Source organism: Eurosta solidaginis, chromosome 2, assembly GCF_040869045.1.
Source record: "Eurosta solidaginis isolate ZX-2024a chromosome 2, ASM4086904v1, whole genome shotgun sequence".
NCBI lineage: Eukaryota > Metazoa > Arthropoda > Insecta > Diptera > Tephritidae > Eurosta > Eurosta solidaginis.
Genome location: NC_090320.1, coordinates 177,824,692 through 177,851,301, shown reverse-complemented (window position 1 = coordinate 177,851,301; position 26,610 = coordinate 177,824,692). Strand labels below are relative to the sequence as shown.

Here is a 26,610-nt window from a genome sequence, read left to right as displayed (position 1 = left end):
TTACAAAGCTCATCGATGTAGGAAACAATAGCATAGGCGTAGAAGCAAAAGTGACTCCTGGTGGTTAAGGTAGCTATTGATATGTAGAAGTTAAGCAGAAGTTTGAATATGAGTTTTTTTAAGTTATAGCAAAAAAAGCGTTTTTTTTTTGATTTTATTAAATTTTATAAAATGTTTCTTCCTCTACAGTTCTATTTCGGTATTGGATGGTAAATATGGCTTTCGCATTTTCTCCATCAATAACTGTGAAAAGGTGGATGAAATCTATGCGTGTAAATCTCACATATTATCTTGGTCGAGCGTTTCTTCAATAGCTCTCTAGTGGTGATGATGACAGCAGAGAAACCCAACTGTTTATAAATGTTACACTTCAAAAAGAATCAAAATATCTGCCATTGCGTCTACGGCTCAAATACCCACAGTATATGAATGAATCGATTGCACCTAATTGTCTGCCTACCGGATAGTATACATATTCATCAAATCGAAAATATTGCACAAAACGAACTGGGTCTGAATACTGAAACAGTACACATATTCAAAATCGATGAGGAGGCAGTGATGATGGTATAGGGTGAGTTGTTGAATAACATACGAAAACCACTTTAACCCATCTATATATTTGCATTACAGCTAAAGCTTTACAAACAGCAAAAATTGCTGGCGTCAAGCAATTGGAAAAGGCAGTGAAGCATTCATCACACTGTACGGATGGTGTAAAGTTAGAAACTGCTGTTGTAACAGCTGCCACCGACACAACGGTCATCTCTACTTCGCCGAGTAGCGGCTCGTCCGACTATCTATCGAAGACAGTATAATCATATCTTTTGCCAACACAAGTTAGCGATGTGCTTGCACAGGAAAAGATTTCAATTGGAAAACAAAAACCAATTAAGAGAGTTTATTTATTATTAAAGTATTTACTTTTCTTTATATCAACAGTATTAATTTAAGTTGCAATATCACGTACATATATAATAAGGGATGTGATACGATTGCTATCGGAAATAGATTTGAAACCAATCAATACTCCTGCTAAGGGTTGCAGAATTATTGCTTGAATGATAAGATTTAGAACAATAATAAGTCTGACTCAATTATAATTCGTACATTTTTAAGTTCATCAATTACGACAGCAATCGGATTCCACGACACCTTTGAATATTCTTGATCTGAAAAAAGAGTAAACCTAATCTGAATTTCTACTAAGCTTTAAGTTGTAGATTATTTAAATAATTGGAGTTTTTTCTGAAACCAATCAATACTCCTGCTAGGGTTTCAGAATTATTGCTTGAATGATTAGATTTAGAACAATAATAAGTCTGACTCAATTACTAGTCCTACATTTTTTTAATTCATATTTTACTTTATTACTTTCAAATTCAATTACGACAGCAATCCGATTCCACGACAGCTTTGAATATTCTTGATCTGAAAAAAAGAGTAAATCCTATCTGTTGTTGATTTAAATTGATTCAAATAGTTGGAGTTTTTTCTAAAGCTTAAAATTATCTTCTGTTCGCTTGGAAAAGATTTCAATTGGAAAATAAAAACCAATAAGGCGAGTTTATTTATTATTAAAATACTTACTTTTCTTTATATCAACTGTATTAATTTAAGTTACAATTTCATATACATATATAATAAGGTATGTCGTGATACGGTTGCTGTCGGAATTAGATTTGAAACCAATCAATACTCCTGCTAAGAGTTGCGGAATTATTGCTTGAATGATTCGATTTAGAACAATAATAAGTATGACTCAATTACTAGTCCTACATTTTTCAATTAATATTTTACTTTATTACTCTAAAATTCAATTACGACAGCAATCGGATTCCACGACACCTTTGAATATTCTTGATCTGAAAAAAAGAGTAAATCGAATCTGTTGTTGAGTAAATTGATTCAAATAATTGGAGTTTTTTCTAAAGCTTAAAATTATTTTCTGCTCGCTTAGAAAAGATTTCAATTGGAAAACAAAAACCAATTAAGCGAGTTTATTTATTATTAAAGTACTTACTTCTTTTTTATATAAACTGTATTAATATAAGTTCGAATTTCATGTACATATATAATAATATTGGAAATAATAAATATTGAAAATTAAATTTTTTTGGTTCATATTTTATTCATATGGCTGCTCCAGGTAAAGTAAATCTGCAGGTAAAATTCGTGTTATATGGCGGTTATATAAATGGTAAAACCGCAGTAAAATTGACTGTCAAATGACTCGAAAATGTAGAGTGAAATGACGGAGAATATGACCGCCATTTGACGAGCATTGTGACGTGTGTGAGCAGCACAGCACTATGCCCACATCCTATAAGTGGGAGCGGAATGCACAATCACATAAATAGGTACGAAATGGGGAAAAAATGTAAAAAATCTACTCTTGCTAGTGCAAACGTGACTAAAATTTAACAAGGGCCGTGACCGCACAATGACGGTCAAATGACGTGGAGCGTTTTTGCAGGGTAGTAATTGAGTCAGACTTATTATTGTTCTAAATCTAATCCTTCCAGCAATTATTCTGCAACCCTTAGCAGAAGTATTGATTGGTTTCAAATCTAATTCCAACAGCAATCGTACCACGACATACTTTATTATATATGTACATGAAATTGTAACTTAAAGTAATACAATTCATATAAAAAAGAAGTAAGTACTTTAATAATAACATAAACTCGCTTAATTGGTTTTCGTTTTCCAATTGAAATATTTTCCAAGCGAACAGATAATAATTTTAAGCTTTAATAAAGTAAAGTAAAATATGAATTTAAAAATGAAGGACTAGTAATTGAGTCAGACTTATTATTGTTCTAAATCTAATCATTCCAGCAATAATTCTGCAGCCCTTAGCAGAAGTATTGATTGGTTTCAAATCTACTTCCAACAGCAATCGTACTACGACATACTTTATTATACATATATGTACATGAAATTGTAACTTAAATTAATACAATTGATATAAAGAAAAGTAAGTATTTTAACAATGGCATTAAAAATATATTAATTGCTTTGAGCTATATTACTGCAGCGTCATCTAAGTGGCCAGCACAGTACATAGCAAAATATTGTTATATTACAATATATTATATTGATAATAATTAAAGGCTTACAAAGCTTAAGCGTTTTAAATTTACTGTCAAAATAAAATTTTAATAAATTTCAAACTTCCAACGCCGCCACAAGAGCCTACACTAAACCAGTAAAAAAATGCGTAATAATTTTTCATGATCAAACAAAAATTGTATAAGCTTTCGCTGCGGCAGTCAAACGTGTCGTGTCATTAAATAGCCATTAATTGTTGATGTTCATGCAATAGCCATTAGTTGGAACTGAATTTCGTCATAAAGTAGCGAAGGCACGGTCCTGCGCAAGCACATCGCTAATCTGTGAAGATATGATGATACTGTCTTCGATAGATAGCCGGATCAGCCGCTACTCGGCGAAGTAGAGATGATCGTTGTATCGGTGGCAGCAGTTTCCGTACAGTGTGATGAATGCTTCTGTCTTTTCCAATTTCTTAGCGGCAGCAATTTTTGCTGCTTGTAAAGCTACATCTGTAATGCAAATAAATAGATGGGTTAAAGTGGTTTTCGTATGTTATTCAATAACTCACCGTTTAATGCAATCATCACAGCCTTCTCATCGATTTTAAATACGTGTACTGTTTCCGTATTTGAAGTGGCTCATAAGAAATATCCATGTACCGAAAATACCAATGATGCTATACGCACACAACGCATTGTACCACGTTGAAACTCTTGCACACGCTGTCCATTCTTTACACAGAATACTTGGTGAGAAATTTAGTGTTGATAAGCGACTTTCATGAGCTTTTATTGTAATGTTTGGCTTCAGTTTGGTTGTATTTAATATGCGTAGCTCACCACTTGTGCTACTAATAGGATAAGCTAAATGGGAGTTCAACGATAGCGAACACAGACCCAGTTCGTTTGGTGCAATATTTTGGATTTGATGTAACACTTTCATGTCTCGTATATCATGAATATGTATACTATCCGTGTAGTGCGTACAGCGTCCACTATTGATTGAGAGGCATTGATGTTGGATATGAGTTGAGGTTTACCTTGAGAGTTATCGGTACCCAAACATTTAAGGAAGGCTAAGTTCGGGTGTAACCGAACATTACATACTCAGTTGAGAGCTGTGGAGACAAAGTAAGGGAAAATTACCATGTTGTAAAAAGAACCTAGGGTAACCCTGGAATGTGTTTGTATGACATGTGTATCAAATGGAAGGTATTAAAGAGTATTTTAAGAGGAAGCGGGCCATAGTTCTATAGGTGGACGCCTTTTCGAGATATCGGCATAATGGTGGGCCAGGGGTGACTCTAGAATTTTTTTTGTACGATATGGGTATCAAATGAAAGGTATTAATGAGTATTTTAAAAGGGCGTGGGCCTAAGTTCTATAGATGGACGCCTTTTCGAGATATCGCCATAAAGATAGACCAGGGGTGACTATAATTTGTTTGTACGAAATGAGTATGAAATGAAAGGTGTTAATGAGTATTTTAAGAGGGCGTGGGCCTTAGTTCTATATGTGGACGCCTTTTCGAGATATCGCCATAAAGGTGGACCAGGGGTGACTCTAGAATTTGTTTGTACAATATGGGTATCAAACGAAAGGTGTTAATAAGTGTTTTAAAAGGGAGTGGGCCTTAGTTCTATGGGTGGGCGCCTTTTCGGGATATCGCCATAAACGTGGACCAGGGGTGACTCTAGAATGCGTTTGTACAATATGGGTATCAAATGAAAGGTGTTAATGAGTATTTTAAAAGGACGTGGCCCTAAGTTCTATATGTGGACGCCTTTTCGAGATATCGCCATAAAGGTGGACCAGGGGTGACTCTAGAATTTGTTTGTACGATATGGGTATCAAATGAAAGGTGTTAATGAGTATCTTAAAAGGGCGTGGGCCTTAGTTCTATAGGTGGACGCCTTTTCAAGATATCACCATAAAAGTGGACCAGGGGTGACTCTAGAATTTGTTTGTGCGATATGGGTATCAAATGAAAGGTGTTAATGAGTATTTTAAAAGGGAGTGGGCCTTAGTTCTATAGGTGGATGCCTTTTCGAGATATCGCCATAAAGGTGGGCCAGGGGTGATTCTAGAATTTTTTGTACGATATGGGTATCAAATGAAAGCTGTTAATGAGTATTTTAAAAAGGAGTGGGCCTTAGTTCTATATGTGTACGCCTTTTCGAGATATCGCCATAAACGTGGACCAGGGGTGACTCTAGAATATGTTTGTACGATATGGGTATCAAATTAAAGGTATTAATGAGGGTTTTAAAAGGGAGTGGCCCTTAGTTGTATATGTGAAGGCGTTTTCGAGATATCGACCAAAATGTGGACCAGGGTGATCCAGAACATCATCTGTCGGGTACCGCTAATTTATTTATATATGTCATACCACGAACAGTATTCCTTCCAAGATTCCAAGGGCTTTAGATTCCGCCCTGCAAAACTTTTTCATTTTCTTCTACTTAATATGGTAGGTGTCACACCCATTTTATCAAGTTTTTTTCTAAAGTTATATTTTGCGTCAATAGACCAATACAATTACCATGTTTCATTCCTTTTTTCGTATTTGGTATATAATTATGGAATTTTTTTCATTTTTCGTAATTTTCGATATCGAAAAAGTGGGCGTGGTCATAGTCGAATTTCGGCCTTTTTTACACCAATACAAGGTGAGTTCAGATAAGTACGTGAACTGAGTTTAGTAAAGATATATCGATTTTTGCTCAAGTTATCGTGTTAACGGCCGAGCGGAAGGACAGACGGTCGACTGTGTATAAAAACTGGGCGTGGCTTCAACCGATTTCGCCCTTTTTCACAGAAAACAGTTATCGTCCTAGAATCTAAGCCTCAACCAAATTTCACAAGGATTGGTAAATTTTTGTTCGACTTATGGCATTAAAAGTATCCTAGACAAATTAAATGAAAAAGGGCGGAGCCACGCCCATTTTGAAATTTTCTTTTATTTTTGTATTTTGTTGCAACATATCATTACTGGAGTTGAATGTTGACATAATTTACTTATATACTGTAAAGATATTAACTTTTCTTTTAAAATTTGAATTTAAAAAAAAAATTTTTTTAAAAGTGGGCGTGGTCGTTCTCCGATTTTGCTAATTTTTATTAAGCAGACATATAGTAATAAGAGTAACGTTCCTGCGAAATTTCCTTATAATATCTTCAACGACTGCCAAATTACAGCTTGCAAAACTTCTAAATTACATTCTTTTAAAAGTGGGCGGTGCCACGCCCATTGTCCAAAATTTTATTATTTTTCTATTCTGCGTCATAAGTTCAACTCACCTAACAAGTTTCATCGCTTAATCCGTATTTGGTAATGAATTATCGCACTTTTTCGATTTTTCGAAATTATCGATATCGAAAAAGTGGGCGTGGTTATTGTCCGATATCGTTCATTTTAAATAGCGATCTGAGATGAGTGCCCAGGAACCTACATACCAAATTCCATCAGGATACCTCAAAATTTACTTAAGTTATCGTGTTAACGGACAGACGGACGGACGGACATGGCTCAATCGAATTTTTTTTCGATACTGATGATTTTGATATATGGAAGTCTATATCTATATCTGTACAACCAACCGTTATCCAATCAAAGTTAATATACTCTGTGAGCTCTGCTCAACTGAGTATAAAAATTATCCATATGTTGGAAATGTTCAGTTGGCACTGTTGAGATAAAATATGGATCAATGAACACGAGTAAAAGTGAAAGATTTCTTTTACCTTTTGTTGTTACTTTACACATAAGATATTGGAAACAACGACCAGCATCTACAAATTGCATATTTGATGACTTATAAGGCTTGCTACGATTACATCTAATTGGACCCAATTCACCAAAATTTACAATGGGTGAGATGGTAAGTGCAAAGGGCAAAGCAGTTGTTTTTAATAAATCAGCTGTTGCAGGTATGCAATACAAAGACGGCCTGCAAACGAGAAAGATCAATATAATTGCCAAACAAAACATTAATTTCGAATATCTATACCTAAAATAACGTAGCGAGGAGTTAAGCTGGAGTCATTGGTGCCGTTTGTCGTATCGCTGTAGTCGTATCCCTAACGTAATCAGCTGTTTATCGTTACGACGGTAAACCAAAACCCAATTGGTTGGCTACGATACGGTTACGACCTTAGCGGCACCAATAATCGATTGCATTGATTCTCATAAGATTGGTAGAATCAGCTGTTATAAGGTTACCGATACGGTTACCGATAAAGCACCAATGTCTCCAGCTTTACCCTGATCTTGTACCACATATTTTGTGCATACATGGAAGTTGGCGCATTGGCTTGAGGCGGCGGCTTAGCTGTTGGACCATTGGCATATTGACCAGCTATAAAGTTATTGTTATTATTCGGTTATTGTTATTGTTGGTACCGTTGTTGCGCTTGCATGTAAGTTGGTGGTCTATTGGATATTGGTTGAGCATCTTGCTGAGTAGCATTATTTGGAGGAGCACCTGGTAGGTTAGCATTTATAAATGGTGTATTGGGTTGCGGAGCAGTCGGAGACGGTTGCTTCAATGGATAGGCCGCTCATGGAATTTGTTAACTGTTAGATGAACAAAAGAGGAAAAATAATTATATATAATTTTCATCGTTTCATTTATTGGGCAAGCTTAAGTACATTATTGAAGTTTAATGAGGAAACAATTGGTGCTTTGCGGAAACAATAGATTTGCGAAAAATATGTTCAATTATCACACCTATTCAGATTTGCATGAACGTTTTATATTTACCTGCAAAAATTATATATATTCGACATTACTTCATGCTACAAAATAACCGCACGTCTGCAGCTAATAATTATTTCTTATTTTTTAAATACCGCCTCTGTTTGCATCTGTTGTGGCTTAGGGTTATGCATTTGCTGAGGTCGTCCTTAAACGTTAATCGACCTAGCAGTTTGAAAATTTCTAGAAAATATTAAAAAAAATCAGAATAGTCAAGTCATGTTATAAGTATGTTTTAAGACAAAGAATTACCAAATAAAGCAATGTGCACTATTTTTAGCTTTGAGAGTGCTCTTTTATTATTTCCACCACTCCAGTTAAACATATCGAGCACATCATCGCTGAGTATCTGTTTTACCACACCACAAAGATCGCCGGACGTGCCCTTGAGAGCGAAAAATATGTAATCTGCAAATAATGTTGCTATGAAGTAATATATAAAACTAAGCACAACGAGTATAAACATTAACAGAGGAAAATCACTTACAACTGCATCCTCGAAATTTTTGTCTTCCATCTTTTCCTCGAAGTCAAAGACTGCATCGAGGGTCTTCATTGGAAGCATCTCTGCGATGTCGGTGTGGAGATTGTCTCCACTTTCGCCGGTGATCCGAGAGACCATTTTATGTACTCTCTTTATAAGTACCTTGGTTTCCCGTACCACTTTTTGGTGCGCCATCACATCTGTTTTAGGGATTATCTACAGGTTATGTATAAAAGTAGTTATTTAAAACTATATTATAAATTTACTCACTATTATAAAAAATATATAAACATGTGTTTATGTCCCTGGGCACAGGGATATTGAAGGCAATTGCAGAGCAGACGAGCTGGTCAGAAGAAGCACCACCGACCATATCCTTCCGGGAAATGATTCGGTAGGTATACCCATGACCACTTTCAGGCTTCGTGTGAACACAAGCACTATAAGAATTGCAAATGGACTATGGTCAGCCATATCATCGTCTGAGATATCCAGGCAAACCTGGCCCTCATAAGACAAGGGGCGCACAGAAGCGCTTCTGATTTTAAACAAATCAGTTCTATCGCCCCTGGTAAGGGTTCTAACAGGGCATTGCTTAATAGGCACGCTTGGTGCTAGAATGGGGGTAACGACCTTCGACTATTGTCGCAGCTGCAGATGTGCAGAAGAGGAAGAGAGTGTCCAGCACTTTCTTTGCCATTGTCCAGCGCTTAGTAGACGTAGGTTGGCCATCCTTGGTAAACCTTTTCTACATGACCTCGCTGAGGTCTCTAGCTATGAAGTAAAGGCTCTAGCAGAGTAGGGATCATCTTTGATACTGTATAAATAAAATAAATGTAAGGCGCGATAACCTCCGAAGAGATCTAAGGCCGAGCTTCTCTTCCAATTTGCGTCGTGCTCCTCTTGATTTTCCCTACAAATTGGCCGGACGGGACCTACATGTTTTATGCCGACTCCGAACGGCATCTGCAAGGCAGATTAGTTTTCACTGAGAGCTTTTCATGGCAGAAATACACCCGGAGCGCTAGCCAAACACTGCCGAGGGCGACCCCGTTTAGAAAAATTTTCTTCTAATTGAAAAACCTTATTTCTAAAATTTTGATGTTGCTTATTGGGGTGTGAACCCAGGGTATTCGGTGTGGTAGGCGGAGCACGCTACCATCACACCATGGTGGTTGCCAATACCAATTTGATACTGTATAGGGTATTACAATGGGCCCATTGGTGGCCTAAGTAGTGAGCTGTTACCATAGTGTCCAGCTCAGCCCTTGCAACCTAACCTAACCTAAACAGAAACAGAAGAAACGCGAATTAATCTGTACACATCGGTGAATAGATCGGCCATCAAAAGCCAAAAGATAAAAACACATAATCAATGAAACATGTCTACACAAGAGAAGGGCAACGAAATCATACGCGAAAATATACCATTACAAATCAAATAGTTCACCGGACTTCCAGATGACGATGAAAATCTACGCAGCTGTGACCAACTGGCTTGGTCCATAATAAGAAACCATCGGAATTTGAGTACGAACAGCCATGAAGTACGGCGAAAAATAGAAGGCATTCAAGAGAAATTCGAAGTTGATAACCAAACCGAATATGCGGAGCAATTGGGCAAATTATGTGAAGAGATCATACAACATCCACTCTGTGTGGAACATTATGAAGTGAATGTGCATTGGTCATTACTTGATTTTCTATTAACACTGACATACAATCCGACTGGAGCATTGCGCCGTAATAAAGACAAAATTGAAAGACTGCTCGAGGAGCATGAAGAGATTAAGCAGGGTGAATGCGTAGAAAGCGAAACAGATTATTGGCATAAAATGTTACAAGAAGATTTTATACCAATAGAACGTTTTAGTAATAGCTCTTCAGAATTGAGTGTAAGTATTGTGTATACTTATTTTATTGTAAATGTATGAGCTGATAAATATGTTTAATTATTATTCAAGTCGTGGTCTAATGATTCTCAAGAGGATGCAAGTTCCTGTACAGATGAAGACATGGAAACGCGCCATTCTCAAACAATAGATATCACCCCATTCCCACCACGTGGCATGGAAAACATTAAGCCACCTATGAAATCGTTTACGTTTAAAAAATATGATAGCTCTAAAGCAGAAGAGCGTTTGCTGAACACTCTTGGTGGGCGAAGGGCATTAAAAAAATACAACCTCATATCGAAAGTACAAATAAGGAAGCGAATTTCGCTTTAGAATATTATCATCATAATAACTCAACAAAAGGTCATCGACTGCGTGAGGAACCCGAAACAGCTACAGAGTATAGTTTGCTACGTGAAATTTTTTGGATGTTCCAAGTGCCTTAAACTTGCAAATTTTTCCACGTAAAAAACGAAAATATTGCTGTTAGAAAAAATGTCACGCTCACCAGCACACGAACGGTAAGTCCTATTACATTTCGTTGTTGTAGCAGGGTTTGGATCTGCTCAACCCACGTATAAATTTATCAGTACGCTTTTGTAGTAATCCTAAAAATTAGGCCAAGCGGTTTTAATTAACCCAGAGCCTATCGCACTGTAGCACGCCAATACCATGACCCTTGAGCAATGTTGTTGTTGTGCAATTGAGGATAAATTGTATGATGTTTTCATCGAAGATGTGCTTAAATATGTGCGCATTTTACAAAAACAAATTGTACAAGCGAAATGGTGAAGAATCAAAAAATGATAATAAGACAATTGAAACGAATGGTGGTGGGGAAAATGTGGATGTTGTGGATACCGCTGTGGAGTCAGCTGGATTCGATAATTGCTATGCAGATGATAAAATACTCAAAAAACTCACAACAAATGATGATTTTCTACTACTCGCTTTTACAATGAATATGAACAGAGAATTTAAATATATTTATATATGTGTATACTTGATTTGATTATTAACGTAAATACTGCTTGGCATGGCCTTAGCATCGCCTTAGTGATGGGATAACTTAGGGGTGGTAATATCCGTGACAATATGGATGATTTAGCTGTACTAGGGTGTTCAGAAAAACACATGCTGAAAAACTTAAGAGATGTTTTTGCTACTTGTAGGAAATACAACTTAAAATTACATCCAGAAAAATGCCTATTTTTCATCGAAGAGGTAACTTATTTAGGACATAAATGCACAAGCGAGGGAATACTACCCGAGCCAAGCAAATTTGAGACAGTTCAAAATTACACAGCAGATGAAGTTAAAAGATTCGTAGCGTTTTGCAATTATTACAGAAGATTTGTACCAAACTTCGCAGAATACTCAATAAAATTAACTAGGCTTTGCAAAAAGAACGTTTCCTTCCACTGGACAGAAGAATGTCAAAAAGCTTTTGTCTATTTAAAGGAAGCATTAATCAGCCCAAAACTTCTGCAATACCCCGACTTCAATAAAGAATTCTGCATAACAACAAACGCTAGTGGGTATGCTTGCGGAGCAGTCCTTAGCCAGGAACATGATGGCAAACAGTTACCAATCGCTTACGCCTCGAGATCCTTTACAAATGTGAAACAAACAAAGCTACAATAGAAAAAGAACTAGCAGCAATCCATTGGGCCATAACATTCATCAGACCATACGTTTATGGTAGAAAATTCAAAATCAAAACCGACCATCGCCCTTTAACATACTTTTTTCGATGAAGAGTCCTTCATCTAAGTTAACACGAGTAAGACTCGATTTAGAAGAGTACGATTTCGAAGTGGAGTATATTGCTGGAAAACAAAATCACGTCGCGGACGCATTGTCTCGCATTAACATAACAAATTTAAAAGAAATGTCAGTGGAGGCATGCAAAATAATGAAAGTTTCAGCTAGATCAGCAGCCAAAAATATAAAAAATAACATTAAAATTGAAGAAAGTCACACAGAGAACCCCAAAATATACGAAGCGCTAAATAAATTTTAAGTAAAAAGACATGTCAGGCTCGTTTTCAATCCCCCGAAATTATATTTCAAAAAGGGAAAGAAAATTTGTAGCACTATAAATACAAGCAACCTAATTGTAGATGATAAAATTGACTTGGGACAATTCTTTATCAGTCTCGAAAAAGAAGCCACCAATTTAGGACTTGAAAAGATACAGTTGTCCTTAGGGGACAAATTGTTTAAAAATAATTATACTCGAGTAGGCAAATTTATTGAATTAGGAAATAGGGTTCTCAAAAAATTAACAATTGCACTAATCCCAGAGGTTGTGTACGTGACTAGTCCCGGGAAAATTAGAGAAATTCTGCAGAAATATCATGACGATTCTATTAGTGGTGGCCACCCAGGAATAAATCGTATGATAAAGAAAATCAAAAAAAGCTATAGCTGGAAAAATATGCGAGGTGACATAAAGAAATACGTAAATAACTGCATCCACTGCAAGAAGAATAAAACAAATAAGCATATAAAAGAACCAATGACAATAACGGAGACACCTCCAAGAGTTTTCGATATAGTACAGATCGATACGGTCGGACCATTGCCAAGGTCAATAAACGGAAACGAATACGCAGTTACCATTATATTCGATCTCACAAAATACTTGGTAGCAATCCCAGTCCCGAGCAAACATGCGCTAATAGTTGCTAAAGCTATATTCGAGCATTTCATTTTGATTTATGGTCCCATGAAAACAATCCTAACAGATATGGGATCCGAATACAAAAATAAATTATTCGAAGAGCTGTGGAAATTGCTAAAAGTTGAGCACAAAAACTCAACACCATACCATCATTAAACTTTGGGCACTGTAGAGCGTAGTTATAGAACGTTTAATGAATATGTACGTTCATATATATCCAGAGACAAAGATGATTGGGATGAATACCTAAAATATTTCGCGTACTGCTACAACACGACCCCATCAACCGTACACAACTATTGCCCTTATGAGCTTATATTTGCGAAAAATCCCCCGATGTACGAATTCTTAAATGAAAATAAAATAAGCCCAGTATATAATCACGTATGCCTAGTAAATATAGACTTCAAATAGCACAACAAAGAGCTAGAAAATTGGTAAAAGAAGCTAACGAAAAACAAAAAGTTAATTATGATAAAAGTAGCACCAGTAAGGAAATAAAATTAGGAGATTTAGTATTAGTAAGAGAAGAAGATAGCCATAAGCTAGACCATAGATATAAAGGACGGTATAAAGTAAAGAAAATTGACGAAAATAACAATTTTACTTTAATACCACATAGAGAGGAGTCTAGTAATAAGAACAATAGGGATAAGGAATTAATAATCCATAAAAATAGACTTAAACCCATTTAAAATATCTTTTGGTAATTTAACAAATAATCATTCCAATTTACCCGATTAATTAATAAAAATAATTTCTAAAAACAAGCGGATTTTAGATGGGTCGACACATTCAAAATCCGGCAATAAAATAAATAAAATAAACAAGATAAATAAAATAAGTACAATTTAAAAATTTCTATATCTAAAAATTTAAAATTTTGAAAAAAAGGACTTGTACAAAAACAAAAAAAAAATATATATATGTAAAATGTAAACATTTTTGAAAAAAAGGGATATGCATTAAAATATAAACAATAAAAACATCAAGGTCAGCAGCTCAAAAGCAAAGCAAACAACCTCTTTCAGTACAATAGCAAGTAACAATAAAATATCAAAATCATTGAAAATACGACAAAGAGTCTTATACAATTATCCACAAAACAATTATATAACACTATTTTTTCTAAGGCGGATGGTGTAGCATTATACGTCATACCCACTGTAATGTAGCATTATGCTTCATACCCACTGTAACACACTTGCAATAATACGCATCATGAACTCCAAATACATTTTAGTAATAATCATATTACAATATTTTCCAACATAAATAATTGAACTAACCCAGACGGTTAACTAACATCAATGGAATGCCGAATATGAAACGCTTATCCGTTCACAGCTAATAAATTACTTATTACATACAACCCATTATGGGAACTAACTAAAATACTCGCATCGATATGCCAACGTTGCGAACAGGCATATAAACTTACAAACTTACGTGTATGCATAGCATTAACCAAAGTACTCACATTGATCTGCTGACGTAGCTAAATAACATATACAAAACTACATGTATAGAGTCATGCATACAAAACTACATGTATACAAAGACTGTATACAAACTTACATGTACCCCATTTTCAATGTACATATTTTTAGTTATTAGTATTAAGATATTTATGAATGTATAGGTTAAGTAAATTACTATATAAGACAAAGAATTTATTAAATAAACGGAGATTTAATGTTTGCACATCGAAGTCGTAACTTCTTTTCATTTTCTCCAAACATTTCACCAGCCCGCCTGAATCTGGAATGATACTTTAGGACAGGCATGCCTACCCAGGGATATTCTAAAACCCTTAACCCGCTCGGGTTGAGATTCGGATTTTTCAATGCGTTCAGGTATTGTCTAGCATTTATAACTGGTGCGACTTGTTAATCTGCTAGATCAGTACGATGACCGTTTTGAAGGTGTTACAGATACCTGCCGCATTTCAGTTAGCGTCTAAATCACTTTTCCACCTTGCGCTGAATGCCGCGTTTCACTCTCAACCTAGCACAAAGAAGGTACGGATCCTGCTTATAGAAATTCGAACAACTGTAGCAGAACGTCGAACTGTATCCTTCTGATTGGCTTGCTTGACTATCCGCTTACACATTATCATTTATATTCAACTTTTTCACATCTCCAGGACAACTGAGGGTTTAAGCAACTTGAAGTACTACCTCAACAACAACAAATAAATTTGTTGGGAGCGTTGACAGCCTACGACTTCTTGTTGTAGCTATAAAGACATTCTCCAAAGGTTGTGGGCGCGGTTGACAATTGGGTACGGGGATTGTGAAGCTATAAAACTTTGTATTGGGCTTATAAACCCCTTGATTCCGGGCGTTCTGCCCTTTGCTGTATAAACCCATAATGTTCAGGTACTGTTATCCTTAGTTAAAACATTTCACGTTAGTTTGAGTGTTATCTGTATATATAGCTGTTTAATGTTAATAGGGGAAAATCGCGATATGAGTATGTCGAAAGTCCCCCCTTTCTTACGTTTTTTTGTCCAGCTATTATTGTTCTCTATAAGAACACTTAAACCTACTCGATTTAATATGAATTTAGTGTCAAAGTGCTCATTTGCTCATATCTTATCACAGCAACTCCAAAAGCCTTCTATATGATCTAGGCGTGGCGGGTATTCACAGCATGATCAGTTATCTCGTTCAGTACTGCCCCGTATCCCAATAACATAAGCAATAACGCAATGTAATAAATAGAAAACTTGTCAATTTTTTTCTTTTTTACTAATTTTACGTGGCAGTGTGCGGTAGGGGTTTAGCGCAAAGCATCGCTAAAATGCGTAAGCAAAGTGTTTCCACAAACAAAAGCGCATCTTCTTTGGCCGATAAACGTGGGTGTACTTGCTCCAGCACCTTTGCAACATTAAACAAATATAGTTTAATTGTATTATTTCTAATATACATATGTATGAAAGTTTTTGCATTAAATAAGTATAAAGGACGGTATAAATAATCCTTTCCAGCGCCCTGCGTTATTGCTTTTTGTAAAATCATAGCCATCATCCTCGCAGCTGCTTATACAGGAGGTATGATTCTGCGATGAGAACATTTCGCCGTTCTAATCGTACAGCGCTAATGTCAGTCGCCAATAAAAACACCACGAACAACAACCACCACGACCTACACTGTTTGGGTTCACTTTGCTGCTGCAAACACACCTCCGTCACAATAATTAATGGATTCCATGGATGGGTATCTCAACAAGAGAGGCTATTTTATTGCACACATAGCCGTTTTTTTACACCGAATTTTCTAATCATTTTTTTTCAATTTTGGATAATAAATCTTAATGGTATGTATTTTGTAAGTAAATCCATATAAGCACTGTAACAAGAATTTTTTTACTTGTATGTATGTGGAAATCAAAATTTACTATTCTGCATTAGAATTGCTCACGATTATTTATACTATGCAATTACATATTTAACTTTCTTTCTTCTGCATGTTTATGCACACATTGATATGAGTTTTTTTGCTAAAACACACTTTAGTAGACCAAAAAATATTAAAGAATGCGTATATTAATTTCTGCAAAATGTAAATACAGGTTGAAAAAATTAACCAAAAAATCGATTTGCTTTTCACACAAATTGGAAAAATTTTCCACTTTTCTGCTGAATTAGAAATGGCGGATTTTTTTGCACGCAAAAATGACGTATTTTGCTATCCCTATGAAAATAATAGGTGCGAGAGAGCACGATACATTGTGGGAAAGCAAAATTTGTCAGCATGCTATTTAATTTGCACAATTTTTCATTCCAAATCGTCACCCCTGTCAAAAATTCGTGTGGCTGTGTGCGTTTTTGGTCACACGATTTTTGAAGGGAAATGCTTTGGTTGCGTGCCTACGCTTTGACAACGCCATACGAAAAACAATGAAACACCGTACGTTATCTTTGCATTGAAGCGGCTAAAGCGTTTATATAATTTAGGCCCTATGCATTTGTGCAAACAGCCTTAGAAGTGAAAAGTTTCCATGTTACACGTGCGGCGCTTTATATTTTGACCCTAATTTAAATAAATTTTGCTTTCCGTATGTTTCCGCATTGTTGCAGACTACAAATCTTCTAGTATTCTTTTTTCCGCGGAAATATATGCAACTATTTCATCTGTAAATACTACAAAGTTTTATTAAACTATCAAATGTAACTCAGCTTGAAGTAATCTTACGTACCAAAAATGCAACTCTAGACCTGAGATTTGCATCAGGTGAGCGATGCTGTTTGTAGTTTTGACGTTTATCGCTTAGTTGACACACTTGTATAGGTGCACTATGGACAAAGCTACCATGATAGTCAGATGGTACTGAGTATATTGGTATGATTTATGTTTTTAATGTTTTTTACAACAGTTTGTATTGCTTTAATGACAAAATAACGTAAGTTTATCTTGTTAAATGATGAACTATTTACCAAATTGTTTTTCTTTGTTATTTTCATGTCTGCTTTGTGAAACTAATTGATAATTTTTATATATTGTTTGTAACAGATAAATTAATAAATATTCCCCTGATGATGCTAAAAATAACAAGTAAATAACATACTCAGTTGAGAGCTATGGTGAAAACATAAGGGAAAATAACCATGTAGGAAAATGAACCGAAGGTAACATTGGAATGTGTTTGTATGACATGGGTATCAAATGGAAGGTATTAAAGAGTATTTTAAAAGGGAGTGGGCCATAGTTCTATAGGTGGACGCCTTTTCGAGATATCGCCATAAAGGTGGACCAGGGGTGACTCCAGAATGCGTTTGTACAATATGGGTATCAAACGAAAGGGGTTAATGAGTATTTTAAAAGGGAGTGGGGCTTAGTTCTGTGGCATACCTACCTGCTAATTTTCTACTTTAACAAATATTCGATTTAAAAAAAAAAAAATTTCAATTCATTTGTTAGTGGAAAAATTTTTTCAGTGAGTTGAAGAAAATTATTTTAGAGACTGGAACATTAATTAAATAATAAAGAACGTGTTTTTATATAAAAATACATTTGTGTAATAATTCAACTTTACAATTGGTGACCCCGACAGGAAACATGTTTCATACACCGAATAGAGGAAGTGAAGCCAATAATGGGGCGGGAGATTCGTTAATTTCTGATCTGCAACAGCCGCCAACAGCATCGCCGCAAACACCCGTATATCAAAGGAATATTTTAGATGAGCCGACTTCAACATTAGAGGTTGCACGTGTGTCCGTTAAAGTTCCGCCATTTTGGAGAACTAATCCAGCTCTATAGTTCAAGCAAGTGGAGAGCCAGTTTATTACGGCTGGAATATCATCAGATGCAACAAAATTAAACACCATTGTAGGATCCATCGAAGCGAGTGTGCTTAGTGAAGTCAGCGATCTTATTCTAAACCCACCTGTAAATAACATGTACGAAGCATTGAAATCTCGGTTGCAGGAGCGATTCATGGATTCGGAGGAAAAACGATTAAAGAAACTGCTGCGTGACATGGAACTGGGTGACAGGAAGCCTTCTGCAATGTTACGTGAAATGGACCTGGCTGCTGGTAAAGTATCTGATGAGTTGCTGAAATTTTTATGGATGCAGCGTCTTCCGAAACAGTCACAAGCAATTTTATCTGTAAGTACTGAAAGTTTAAGTAGACTCGCCCTTATGGCAGATAAAATATCTGATACATCAGATGCTTGGGAGATAAATAGTGTTTCCAAGACTCCTTCCATAAATCATGATTTGGAATTACGCATTGAAGCTTTGACGAAGCAAGTTGAGCTACTTTCACATCGCTCTCGAAGTCATAGCCGTAATAACAACAAACGCGTTAAACAAACGAATTCCTCAAGAGCAAGAGAAAGTAAGCCTTTTTGTTGGTACCATTATAAATTCGGTGAACGTGCTAAAAAGTGCGTGCAACCATGTAATTATACTTCACGTTCAAATAATATTTCGGAAAACCATTAGGCCCCTCGTCTAAGGTGACGGATGGGGTTGGCCAAGAAGTATGTCGCCTATTTGTTAGAGAAAATTCATTAAACACAGAATTTCTCATTGATACTGGCGCAGACGTCTCGGTGTTCCCTGCTCTTTCCAGTGAAATGTTGAATGGACCAGCATCTCTTCAGCTATTTGCAGCAAATCAATCTCCAATAAAAACCTTTGGAAACAAAACATTAAAATTAAGTTTGGTCCTAAAAAGAAGTTTTCGGTGGACTTTTATATTAGCAAATGTTATGAAGCCTATAATCGGCGCCGACTTTCTCAGCCATTACGGATTAATAATTGATCTTAAGAATAATAGAATAATAGATAACGTCTCAAACTCTATTAGTAATGCGATTTCACATATTGGGTTATTACCACCTTCAATTAAGTCAATATTTGAAGACTCCGTTATATATCCATTACTTGAAGAATTTAAGGATCTTACCGCATCGCATGATAAAAATACACCAATTAAACATTCTGTAACGCATCACATTCAAACATCTGGCCCACCTATTTCTTCTAAAGCTCGTAGACTATCTCCTGAGAAACTATAAATTGTTAAGCGTGAGTTCGATACTATGTTAAGGCAAGGCATATGTAGGCCATCAAAAAGTTGTTGGGCTAGTCCATTACTCATGGTACCTAAACCTAATGGAGAACGGCGACTTTGTGGAGATTATCGACGGTTAAATTCTGTGACAATTCCAGATCGTTATCCCGTTCCCCACATACATGACTTTGGTTTTCTTCTTCATGACGCAAAAGTTTTCAGCAAGGTTGATTTAGTTAAGGCTTATTACCAAATTCCGGTTGAGAGTTCTGATGTTGAAAAAACAGCTATAATTACTCCAATAGGATTGTTTGAGTTTCCTCGTATGACGTTCGGTTTGTGTAACGCTGCGCAAACTTTCCAAAGCTTCATCAATCAAGTTATTCGCGGACTAGATTTCTGTTATGCGTATATAGACGATATTCTGATTGCATCGAAGAATATAGACGACCATGACAAGCATATTAAATCTCTATTTGAACGGTTTCGAGAGTTTGGAGTTATTATAAATACGTCGAAATCCTTTTTTGAGGTACCCGAAGTTCAATTTCTTGGATACTTGGTTACAATCAATGGCTTGCAACCCTCACCTTCTCGAGTTGAGGCTTTAAAAACTTACGAAACACCTGAAACAACTAAAGACTTGCGACGATTTTTGGGGATGTTAAACTTTTATCGCCGTTTCATTCCCAAAGCCGCACAGTATCAATCAAAATTACATTCACTATATAGTGGAAATAAAAAGGGTGATAATAAGAAAATTCCCCGGAACTTACTGCAGCTTTTCAAAGCTGTAAAGAGCAGTTATCTGGTGCAACACTTTTAGCGTATCCCTCGCTTAATGCGCCAACATCTTTGTGGGTTGATGCATCGGATACTGGAATGGACGGTGTTTTACAACAACAAATACATGGTAATTGGAAGCTCATCGCTTTTTACTCTAAAAAATTAACTAGCACGCAAATGAGATACAGCGCTTATGATCGTGAGCTTTTAGCAGCATACTCGGCTTTAAAACACTTTCAATATTTTTTAGAGGGTAGACAATTTGCTATATACACAGTCCATAAGCCCCTTATATACGCATTTTTACAAAAGCCAGAAAAGGCATCACCGAGGCAGTTAAGGCATTTAGATTACATTGGTCAGCATACTGTCGATATTCGCCACGTTTCCGGAAAAGAAAATGTTGTAGCCGACGCCTTATCTAGAGTGGATGCAATAGCAATGCCATCGCCGTTAGATTATAAAGCGTTAGCTCTGGCTCAAGAATCTGATTCAGAATTGAACAATTTATTAAGTACAGCGGACTCTTGCCTTGAGTTAAGAAAAATGAAAATTCCAGAAGTTAATGTTGAAATCTTTTGTGATGTTTCTACAAAAAACATACGTCCGTATATTACACCAACATTTCGAAAACCTCTCTTCGAAAGTACCTACGGACATTCTCATCCCGGAGTGCGAGCGTCAGTAATCTAAATCTTGTCAAAAATCTAAAGGTAATCGACACATAAGAAGTCCTCTTGACAATTTCACACCACCATTAGACCGTTTCAAATAGTCAGTATAGATATTGTTGGTCCATTGCCATAATGTAAACAGTATAGATACATCCTTACATGCATAGACTGATTTACACGTTGGACTGAAGCAATACCGCTGGAAGACATTACTGCTGACTCCGTTGCTTATGCATTTTTTTCTGGATGGGTTTCTCGTTATGGTGTGCCAGCTCATATTATTACTGATCAAGGACGACAATTTGAATCTTCACTTTTTCGAGAATTATCTAAAATGCTTGGAATAAGAATAACGCATACAACTCCATATCATCCACAGAGTAATGGCCAAATTGAGAGATGGCATCGTACTTTTAAAGCTGCATTAAAATCCCAAAAATCTAATAACTGGGTTAATTCACTCCCTATTGTCATGATGGGTTTGCATGCAAATATTATATAGGATATTGGTTTCTCCCCAGCTGAAATGGCATTTGGAACAAATTTACGACTTCCTGGAGAAATATTTAATAACAAAAAGGAAAACAAATACTCTACACAATGGTTGAAAGAATTTTCTGAAAACATGCATTTTTTAAAAGCCAGCAGTTCACTGCGACATGGGAAGAAAAACGTATTTGTACATCCAGAATTAGGTACCTGCTCTCATGTGTTCATAAGGTGTGACGCAGTTAAAAAACCTTTACAGCAACCATACGACGGTCCATTCAGAGTAATTTATAGAACCAATAAAATTTTCAAGATTCAAGTATATGGAGAAAGTAAAGAAATTTCAATAGATCGTTTGAAGCCAGCTTTTCTTTTGGTTAATCAAGAAAATGTTGAGGAAGATTGTATACGTTATATTCCTCGTAGAGTTACTTTTAAAATAAATTAATTATGTATATGTCGTTATCACTAGGAAGGGGGTACTGTGGCATACCTACCTGTTAATTTTCTACTTTAACAAATATTCGATTTAAAAAAAAAAAATATAATTTCAATTCATTTGTTGTCAGTGGAAAAATTTTTTCAGTGAGTTGAAGAAAATTATTTTAGAGACTGGAACATTAATTAAATAATAAAGAACGTGTTTTTATATAAAAATACATTTGTGTAATAATTCAACTTTACAGATCTATAGGTGGACACCTTTTTGAGATATCGCCATAAAGGTGAATCAGGGTTGACTCTAGAATTTGTTTGTACGATATGGGTATCAAATGAAAGGTGTTAATGAGTATTTTAAAAGGGAGTGGGCCTTAGTTCTATAGGTGGACGCCTTTTTGAGATATCACCATAAAGGTGGACCAGGGGTGACTCTAGAATGTGTTTGTACGATATGGGTATCAAATTAAAGGTATTAATGAGGGTTCTAAAAGGGAGTGGTGGTAGTTGTATAGGAGGTCGTCCTTTCGAGATATCGCCATAAAGGTGGACCAGGGGTGACTCTAGAATGCGTTTGTACAATATGGGTATCAAACAAAAGGTGTTAATGAGTATTTTAAAAGGGAGTGGGCCTCAGCTCTATAGGTGGACGCCTTTTTGAGATATCACCATAAAGGTGGACCAGGGGTGACTCTAGAATGTGTTTGTACGATATGGGTATCAAATGAAAGGTATTAATGAGGGTTCTAAAAGGGAGTGGTGGTAGTTTTATAGGAGGTCGCCTTTTGTACGATATGGGTATCAAATGAAAGGTCCTAGTGAGTCTTTTTAAAAGGGAGTGGGCCTTAGTTCTATAGGTGGTCGCCTTTTCGAGATATCGCCATAAAGGGGTGACTCTAAACTATGTTTGTACGAATGGGTATCAAATTAAAGGTATAATAGTTATATATATGAAGGCGTTTTCGAGATATCGACCAAAATGTGGACCAGTGTGACCCAGAACATCATCTGTCGGGTACCGCTAATTTATTTATATATGTAATACCACGAACAGTATTCCTGCCAAGATTTCAAGGGTTTTTTATTTCGCCCTGCAGAACTTTTTAATTTTCTTCTACTTAATATGATAGGTGTCACACCCATTTACAAAGATTTTTCTAAAGTTATATTTTGCGTCAATAAACCAATCCAATTACCATGTTTCATCCATTTTTTCATATTTGGTATAGAATTATGGCATTTTTTCATTTTTCGTAATTTTCGATATCGAAAAAGTGGGCGTGGTCATAGTCCGATTTCGGCCATTTTTTATACCAAGATAAATTGAGTTGAGATAAGTATGTGAACTAAGTTTAGTAAAGATATATCGATTTTTGCTCAGGTTATCATTTTAACGGCCAAGCGGAAGGACAGGCGGTCGACTGTGTATAAAAACTGGGCGTGGCTTCAACCGATTTCGCCCATTTTCACAGAAAACAGTTATCGTCCAGAATCTATGCCCCTACCAAATTTCACAGGGATTGGTCAATTTTTGTTCGACTTATGGCATTAAAAGTATCCTAGACAAATTAAATGAAAAAGGGCGGAGCCACGCCCATTTTGAAATTTTCTTTTATTTTTGTATTTTGTTACACCATATCATTACTGGAGTTGAATGTTGACATAATTTACTTATATACTGTAAAATTTGACTTTAAAAAAATTTTTTTTAAAAGTGGGCGTGGTCGTTCTCCAATTTTTCTAATTTTTATTAAACATACATATAGTAATAAGCGTAATGTTCCTGCCAAATTTCATCATGATATCTTCAACGACTGCGAAATTACAGCTTGCAAAACTTATAAATTACCTTCTTTTAAAAGTGGGCGGTGCCACGCCCATTGTCCAAAATTTTACTCGTTTTCTATTCCGCGTCATAAGTTCAACTCATCTACCAAGTTTCATCACTTTATCCGTCTTTGGTAATGAATTATCGAACTTTTTCGGTTTTTCGAAATTTTCGATATCGAAAAAGTGGGCGTGGTTATGGTCCGATATCGTTCATTTTAAATAGCGATCTGAGACGAGTGCTCAGGAACCTACATACCAAATTTCATCAAGATACCTCAAAATTTACTCAAGTTATCGTGTTAACGGACGGACGGACGGACATGGCTCAGTCAAATTTTTTTTCGATCCTGATGATTTTGATCTATATTTATATCGATTCCTTTATACCTGTACAACCAACCGTTATCCAATCAAAGTTAATATACTCTGTGAGCTCTGCTCAACTGAGTATAAAAATATTAGCGAAACGTTGGGAAAACAGTGGAATAGTTATGTAACATAGTCCAAAGTCTGCAAAATAGTGACACAAACATGCGGAAAGCCATCCCACTGGAAAAGCGAGTAGCGATTGCTCTATATGATCTAGGGTCATCAGCAGAGTACAGAAGCATCGCAAACATGTTCGGAGTCCTGTGGGACTGTGGGAAAATTTTTGATCGATTTTGCCATGAAATTTGGAAGTGCTTGGGGCCAATTCATTTGAACAATTTTCCTCTTACGCAATGTATGGGAGCCATTGGTAAGATAATCCTAACCTTCTTTTAATGGAACTTTTATTTTATTCAAAGTTCTATTATTATAGATGGATGCCATATCGAAATACATCCATCTAGTAAGGATGCGTCTGACTACTATAACTATAAAGGATGGTATTCAACTGTGCTACTGACTTTAGTGGATGCTGTGCGTTTCTGCAACATTTTTGCAACAGCTTTGCAAGTAGAAAGATCTCCCAAAATACGTACATATATATCAATTTGAATACTTATACAGTAGCGAACACGTAAATAGCAGGGAAAATTATTAACGTATTTTATCAGTTATTTTCGTCTTTAATTTATTTTCGGTAATTTTAAAAACAACAACTTTAGTGAACTGTATAACCAAAAACAACTAAACTAAGTTTTCGAAAAAATTCAAAGGTGACTAAGAATCCCCATGAAAATTTCAAACTTTTTATTTAGAATTTATAAAATTAAAGAAAATAAATAAAAGAAAAAAGGAACGTTAATAATCAACTGTTATTTTCGTGTTCACAGCTAAATATATATTTAATAACTACTTTTCAGATTTCGCTTTATTTACATTAATGTCGGAGCCCCAGGTCGGTGTAATGACTCATTGATCTACGAAAAATCTCGACTCAAACAACAAATAGCTGACTATCATCTACTTAAAGATATGTCAAATATAATCTGTAATGTAAATGTCCCCGTTTTAATAATCGGTGACTCGGCTTTCAGACTCTAATACGCTTATGAAGTCCTATCCATTTATTGTTTTTCAAAGCTCGCAACAAAAACAATTTAATTATTCGTTATAAAAGTCAAGAAGAGTGGCGGAAAATGCGTTTGGCCAATTCAAGGCACGTTTTCGGAGAATTGGAAAAGGCATTGATAACCAGATGCATAATGCTGCCATAATAATAAAATGTTGTGCTGCGTTTCATAATTTTTTGTATGAACAAAACGATCATATAAATGAAAAATGGATTTTCGCTTTACAGGAAGTTGAAAGACATCGTCAGTATCCTGAAGAAATTTCTGTTATATACAAAAATAATACAGAAACAGAAAAAATTCGCAAAGCCTTGTCTTCATATTTATGTAAGAAACACGTTTATTTTTACTTTTTTGTAGTTAAACAAAAGCAAAGTTGTACACTAAGTATGAGAAAACAGAAAAAAATTCACTGAGATCGTTCAAGTTATAATATATGCACACTGAGAAAATCGACCTATCCTAATAGAAAAGTCGTAACTTAAAAAAATGTTTTAAAAAGGACGTAACTGAGCGGATGTGTTAAAAGAGTCATGTATCGGAATTTTTGCCATCTACTTACAAAAGGTTGTAACTGCAAAAAACATTTTCGACAGGAGAGATAAAAGTTTAATTCATAGAAAGGGAATTAAAGATTCATTTTCATGATATAGATTACCAACATATGTTCGACACGAATTGTAAACAGGGTTTAAAAGTTAATATCTCTCCTGTCAAAAATGCAGTTACAACCTGCTGAGTTACGACCTTGCCAACGAGAATTCCGAAATACGACCTTTTTAACACATCTGCTCAGTTAAGTCCTTTTTACAAGATTTTTAAGTTACGAAATTTCTATTATTATAAGTCGAAATTGAACAAAATAGCTTACGTCCCCAGGACTAATATTGATCACATGGTGTTATTTCTGTCTGTTCAAAAAGTCAACCAATGCTATTTAATTTCAGACATATCGTTAACGTATTTGTTCAATATTTCTTTCTTGTTTTTATACTCAGTTGAGCAGAGCTCACAGAGTATATTAAGTTTGATTGGATAACGGTTGGTTGTACATATATAAAGGAATCGAGATAGATATAGACTTCCATATATCAAAATAATCACGATCGAAAAACAATTTGATTGAGCCATGTCCGTCCGTCCGTCCGTCCGTTAACACGATAACTTGAGTAAATTTTGAGGTATCTTGATGAAATTTGGTATGTAGGTTCCTGAGCACTCATCTCAGATCGCTATTTAAAATGAACGATATCGGACTATAACCACGCCCACTTTTTCGATATCGAATTCGAAAAACCGAAAAAGTGCAATAATTCATTACCAAAGACAGATAAAGCGACAAAACTTGGTAGATGAGTTGAATTTATGACGCAGAATAGAAAATTAGTAAAATTTGGGACAATGGGCGTGGCACCGCCCACTTTTAAAAGAAGGTAATTTAAAATGTTTCCAAGCTGTAATTTGTCAGTCGTTGAAGATATCATG

The 26,610-nt window shown here is 35.7% G+C and overlaps 1 protein-coding gene and 1 pseudogene across 1 annotated transcript; one reads left to right on the top strand and one right to left on the bottom strand.

Annotated features, from left to right (window-relative positions):
* Positions 1-1,242: 1,242 nt before the first annotated feature.
* LOC137240355 (uncharacterized) lies at positions 1,243-14,203 on the bottom strand. Its single transcript, XM_067766470.1, has 8 exons — positions 14,185-14,203; positions 8,301-8,513; positions 8,066-8,198; positions 7,820-7,996; positions 7,067-7,632; positions 6,801-7,006; positions 3,626-6,743; positions 1,243-3,566 (listed from the first exon to the last, which is right to left on the bottom strand). The coding sequence occupies exons 2-4, from the start codon at positions 8,490-8,492 to the stop codon at positions 7,887-7,889; spliced, it is 435 nt and encodes a 144-aa protein (XP_067622571.1). The 5' UTR covers positions 8,493-8,513; positions 14,185-14,203; the 3' UTR covers positions 1,243-3,566; positions 3,626-6,743; positions 6,801-7,006; positions 7,067-7,632; positions 7,820-7,886.
* Positions 9,680-11,204, top strand: LOC137240073 (gamma-tubulin complex component 5-like; annotated as a pseudogene).
* Positions 14,204-26,610: the final 12,407 nt, after the last annotated feature.

What these genes read in the sequence shown, in the direction of transcription:
- LOC137240355 (XM_067766470.1), bottom strand. Translation starts at nt 8,492, where the DNA reads ATGGCGCACCAAAAAGTGGTACGGGAAACCAAGGTACTTATAAAGAGA. An exon ending in AAAATTTCGAGGATGCAGTT is followed by an intron (nt 8,199 to 8,300) that starts GTAAGTGATTTT and finishes TTCGCTCTCAAG; the next exon opens with GGCACGTCCGGCGATCTTTG. An exon ending in AGTGCACATTGCTTTATTTG is followed by an intron (nt 7,997 to 8,065) that starts GTAATTCTTTGT and finishes AATATTTTCTAG; the next exon opens with AAATTTTCAAACTGCTAGGT.